This window comes from Dasypus novemcinctus, chromosome 27 (assembly GCF_030445035.2).
Source record: "Dasypus novemcinctus isolate mDasNov1 chromosome 27, mDasNov1.1.hap2, whole genome shotgun sequence".
Taxonomy (NCBI): Eukaryota; Metazoa; Chordata; class Mammalia; order Cingulata; family Dasypodidae; genus Dasypus; species Dasypus novemcinctus.
The window spans coordinates 32,567,964-32,573,422 of record NC_080699.1 but is presented as its reverse complement, the minus strand read 5'-3'; the positions used below and the strand labels follow the sequence as shown (position 1 = coordinate 32,573,422).

The following is a 5,459-nucleotide window of genomic DNA, read 5'->3' as shown; positions in this document are numbered from 1 at the left end:
TTTTCGTTTTTGTGAAGGTTCAGTAATTTGGGAATGATGTTTTCTAGAAGAAAGATCTGTGGTAGGAGATAAAGGAGGTCTATGAAGCCAAGTGTTCTATTATGAGGTAAGTATACAATTATTTTTGGACTCACCCATGATGAAGGATTAAGATTATTTTCTGGCACAGCCTACATCTGTTACCTTGAGTTATCAGGGATAGAGACAGGTGACTATCAAGTTATCCCAACTAACGGTAAAAATAATCTACTCCAGTTTTTCTTAGCATGGAAGCAAAATAGGACTATGCAGATTCACTTGGGAAGAGCTTTTCAAACTAAATAGGGCTGGGCTTCATTAAGGACCTGCTGAATCACAATATCATGGAAAAGTTTGTTCAAGGGATAGTTGTGTGTGTGTACATAAGGGTTTGTGCATGTATGTGCAAACAATTCAATAAAAGGTACAATATCTGGTAGCTGTGGTGAAGGGAAGGAAAAAGGACTGTTAATTATCAGAAACATAAAAGTTGTTTACTTTCAAGAAATACAAAGCAGAACACTTTCATCATCACCTTTAGTGGTCCTGACCACTACCCTGGGGAGGTCCGTGCCTCATTCCAGTGACTTTTCTCAGCACATTTTTTACATCCTTATTCCTCAAGCTGTAGATCAAGGGGTTCAGCATGGGGATTACTATGGTGTAGAAAACAGAGGCCACTTTCTCCTGTGCCATGTTGCTGCTGGATGATGGCTTAAAATACATGAATATGATGGATCCATAAAAGACACCAACAGCTGTGAGATGAGAACCACAGGTACTAAAGGCTTTGGATCTGCCTTCAGCTGACGGTATTCGAAGGATGTTGATGAGTATGAACACATAAGAGATGGTGATGGCCACGGTTGTTGCTAGCACATCAAATCCACCTACAAGTATTACCAGAAGCTCATTGGTGTATGTACTGGAGCAGGAGAGCTTTAGGAGAGGAAGAATGTCACAGAAGTAATGGTAGACAACATTGTCCCCACAGAAGGAAATCCTGGTCATAGGTATAGTGTGGGCCATAGCTCCTAAAGTGGCCATGCAATAGACCCAAGTCATCAGCATGCTGCAGACCTTTGGGGACATGGTAACATTGTAAAGCAGTGGACTACAGATAGCTACATATCTATCATATGCCATAGCGGTGAGCAAAAAGCACTCAGCAATAGCAAAAACACAGTAGAAAAAAAGCTGTGTCATGCATCCAGGATAGGAAATAACATTTTGCTCCAATACAAAATTTCCCAACAGTTTGGGGGTAACAACTGAGGAATAAAAAAAATCTAGGAATGACAAATTACCAAGGAAAAAGTACATGGGGGAGTGAAGTTTGGAACTTAAAGTGATTATGAGGACCAAACCGAGGTTTGCCACTACAGTGACCACATAGATTCCTAAGAATAGGAGGAAGAGGGGCAGCTGAAGCTCTGGTTCATCTGTTAATCCCTTCAGGACAAACTCGGTCACTGTGGAATAATTTTGTCTGGCCATTTCCTTCAGGAAATGGGATTTGAAACTAGGAAAAAGAAAAATCAGAGAAAGTAAGAAAGCTATTTGCCCATGATCGACAACTAAATGAGCTTAATATTTATCAATAATAAGCTTGGGAATTATATATTTCATTTCAGTACAGTGTTACTTTTAGTCAGAGACCCTCATTAGGTATCCAGAAACAAATTGTAAATACAGTATGAGCCCTTTTGTAATTGGAAAATATCTAAATAGGACAAAGCTGCCAATAATTTTGTACCTGCCGAGAGTTCATCAGTGTATGGAACACACAGGACCTCAGTATTAGGGATTGAACTTGGACTATATATTACAGTGCTGGAACTCTACGTGTTGGTAACATAAGGTTTTATTATTATACAATAACAGAAAGTAATTTCAGGGTTACTGCTGGACCTTTTTTGTGCGCTGGATTTTTGTAGGTGATGGAACACAGAGAAATGCTCTAGAAGAAACTGGTAAGGGAAAGCATATTTTAGGGTCAGGATTCCTAGTCTCAAAAGGAAATGCAGTGGTAGCAGACGTTATTCAGTGCTTGAGTGCCACCCTCCCATGTACGAGGTCCCAGGTTCAGTACCCACTACTGTCTTTTTTTTTAAAGGAAGTGCAGAGCTCATGATGCTCCAAGTGAAACTTTAATTAACTTATTGAGGTAATTAACAATTTAATTAATTCAGTTTAAGTCTGGACTTCTTGACTGAAGAGTGAGTACTTATTTTCTTCTTTTAGTAAGAGCTTTGGATGTAATCCTGGGTGTGTCTTAGGAAAACAATGCAATATAAAACAGAGAAGAAGAAACTTTTTCTAATGCCACCCACTGCATACCCCACGGTCAACAAAAAAAAACCTTTTTCCTCCAATTTCAGTTGTATCAGGTAAAGTAATAGCCAAACATATTTTGGACAACAAATGTTTTACTAGAATTTCAATGTGTAATTCTCCTAAATAGTTCTACTTCACAGTGAATCATTTAGGAAAATATGCTCAGAATTTATATACTTTCTTGAATGTTGCCAGGAGTAGCAGCATTGTATCTCCTACTTAACATTTTTGTCTTGTAATATTAGGTGAATTCTAAGTTTCATGGAACATTACCTGCCTAGTACTCTGCTGGTCTCCTTTACACTGTGATATAATTTAGCACCAAACATTTTTTAAAAATCAATTGGCTACTACTAGAAATAAAGAAAAAGTAAAGCTCCTTCTTACCATCTCTAAAGCTGGTTCCCTGCCCCAGTTGAGAAAGACATTTTGCCTTTGAGAAGGGCATTTCTCCTTTCCTCTTTTAGGGGTTAGGCCGATTATCTCTAAGTTTTGTTACAGCTCTAGGCTGAATGACTCTGTTGTTCTACCCTAAGTGAGCAATAGTAATATCCCCTTCCACCTCCCAGGTTCTGCACAGCCTTTTCTTCTCAAGGGAATACTTTGATTAGTTGTTGGCAGGATCTTTCAATGAGATATCTGAGTCCAACATTCTCTTAGGACCACAAGCTTCAAGGGAGAGTCTCAGAGGTAAAATTCTCCAGAGAAGAAAAAAAGCAATGAATAAGTTGTACTTGCACATAGAATAATGGGAGTCCCAGAGTACTGGAATTTCTGATGTTCAAAATTAAAATTTCTTTTTTTTTTTTTTTAAAGATTTATTTATTTATTTAATTTCCCCCCCTCCCCTCGTTGTCTGTTCTTGGTGTCTATTTGTTGCGTCTTGTTTCTTTGTCTGCTTTTGTTTCTTTGTCCGCTTCTGTTGTCGTCAGCGGCACAGGAAGTGTGGGCGGCGCCATTCCTGGGCAGGCTGCACTTTCTTTTCACGCTGGGCGGCTTTCCTCACGGGCACACTCCTTGCGCGTGGGGGCTCCCCCACGCGGGGGACACCGTCGCGTGGCACGGCACTCCTTGCGCGCATCAGCACTGCGCATGGCCAGCTCCACACGGGTCGAGGAGGCCCGGGGTTTGAACCGCGGACCTACCATATGGTAGACGGACTCCCTAACCCCTGGGCCAAAGTCTGTTTCCCAAAATTAAAATTTCTATGCTACTTCTTGGAATGAGAAAACTTTTAGCAGAAAAGTGAAATGAGTCCCCACTGGAATGATTGAAAATATATCACAAACAGATGTGAGACAGTTTGGTGATGGTGTTCTCATTCATCTCTGTCTTGCTCCAAAAATAGAGCATAGTAAATACTTCTTTTAGAGTTTTAACTCTTTTTTTTTGTAATTAAAGTCGAATAAGATCTATTTTCTCCTGGATAGTTGAGTAAACTTACTAGTATAAATGATAATCCAGATCGGAAGATCCATCTCCTTCCTAAATATATTCCTCACTGTTTTAATGCAGTTTTACAGGAGGATTCTAACCATAGTTTATAAGAAGCTCCAGGTGCCTCTCCAAAAATAGAAGTTTTGTCTGTTGGCATAGTCTGTCAGAGTCAGTCTATCCTCTGCACACAGTGGCCTTGGGAATCCTAGAATAAATGGTTTCACTCTCACCTCTAGAGGATTTACTTTTTGGAGAAAGGGGTCTTCTTTCTCTTGAGATTTGACACACATAAAAGACATGCTTTGAGATAATTTATTTTTTATATAAGTCTCCGTAGAAACTTTCCCTATTAAGTCTCAAAATGCTCAAAGCAACAAGGATTCATGGATGAATCAGGCAAAACTAATTGCTTTTACCGATTTTCTGTTTCCAGCATCATTATTGTTTCAAATAAGAATTAGCTTGTAGAAACCATTTAACTTGCTTTCTATTTTTTTCCTTTATTTTTAAAGTAGCTTTAGAATATGTAAATGTTACATTGAAAATATAGGGGATAACCATATACCGCACCCCCTCCCCCTCCCAAACTTTCCCCCATTAACAACACCTGTCATTAGTGTGGTACATTTGTTACCCCTGATGAACTCATATTGAAGCACTGCTACCAAGTATGGTCTATAATTTACATTATAGTTTACACTTTGCATCACACAACTTTATAGGTTTTGACAAAATGTATAATGGTTTGTGTCAGTCATTGTAATATCATGCAGAACCAATTCCAGTGCCCCCAAAATGTCCCAAGTTACATCTATTCTTCCCTCTCTCTCCCTTTAGAACCTCTAGTGATCACTGTTTCTATATCAGTGTTACAAGTTCTTTCATTACTATAATATTAATAAGTCTACTTCAGTCCATAGTTGCATTGCCCCCTTATGTTTGTTCATTCCTCAGTCTGGAGGATTTGGGGATGGTGATGCCCACTCTGCTTCCAGTTGAGAGGGGCCTGAGATTACATGGATCAGATGGATGGAACTCCCTCGCTTGCAGTTGTAGATACTCTTTCTTTTTTGGGATGGGCGTTGTCTCCATCATCACCCTTTTGTTAGTTGTCCTGGGTGAGTCTGTTGAACTGCTGAGTAGGTTTTGGCTGCGTCTCTGCTGAGATTCAGGGCCCAACCAGCATATAAACAGCCAGAAGATTTAAGTCTCTGGGACATATATTTAATGGGTATAGTGCTAATTATAGGTTCAAATAAATGGGGCAGAACCATGTGTAGGAAAATTATAAATCATTCTAACTCTGTTACACTGGGGAGATGGGTTATCATGTATTCCAAGGTAAGGCCTACTGATGGGGTGTCAATTTCTTGGGGTTGACCCCTTCTTGAGGCACTGTTTACTGTGGCACAGTCAGTCAGTGAGATCCTTCTGAGACATGTGTAAGTGTAACCTCTGGAATGAGGTGAATATCTTACACAAAATAAACATGCCAAACAAACAAAAACAATGCTTTCAATTTTTTTGTTTAAAATGTCTTACAAGTTAGTACTCTATTCCCTTGCAAATGCCTAATAAATGGAAGGTACAAAATGAAAGTTTAATTCATTTTCAAATAGTGGCACAATTTATAGAGTGGGACTAACTGCAATATTAAGGCTATGTAG

The 5,459-nt window shown here is 39.3% G+C and overlaps 1 protein-coding gene across 1 annotated transcript; it reads right to left on the bottom strand.

The window, feature by feature from the left end:
- Positions 1 to 555: 555 nt before the first annotated feature.
- Positions 556 to 1,515, bottom strand: LOC101421464 (olfactory receptor 8A1-like). The gene has a single exon (XM_004469315.4). It carries the CDS (start codon positions 1,513 to 1,515, stop codon positions 556 to 558), a length of 960 nt encoding a protein of 319 aa, XP_004469372.1.
- Between the last annotated feature and the right edge of the window lie 3,944 nt (positions 1,516 to 5,459).

Coding starts and splice junctions, on each gene's coding strand:
- LOC101421464 (XM_004469315.4), bottom strand. CDS start 1,515: ATGGCCAGACAAAATTATTCCACAGTGACCGAGTTTGTCCTGAAGGGA.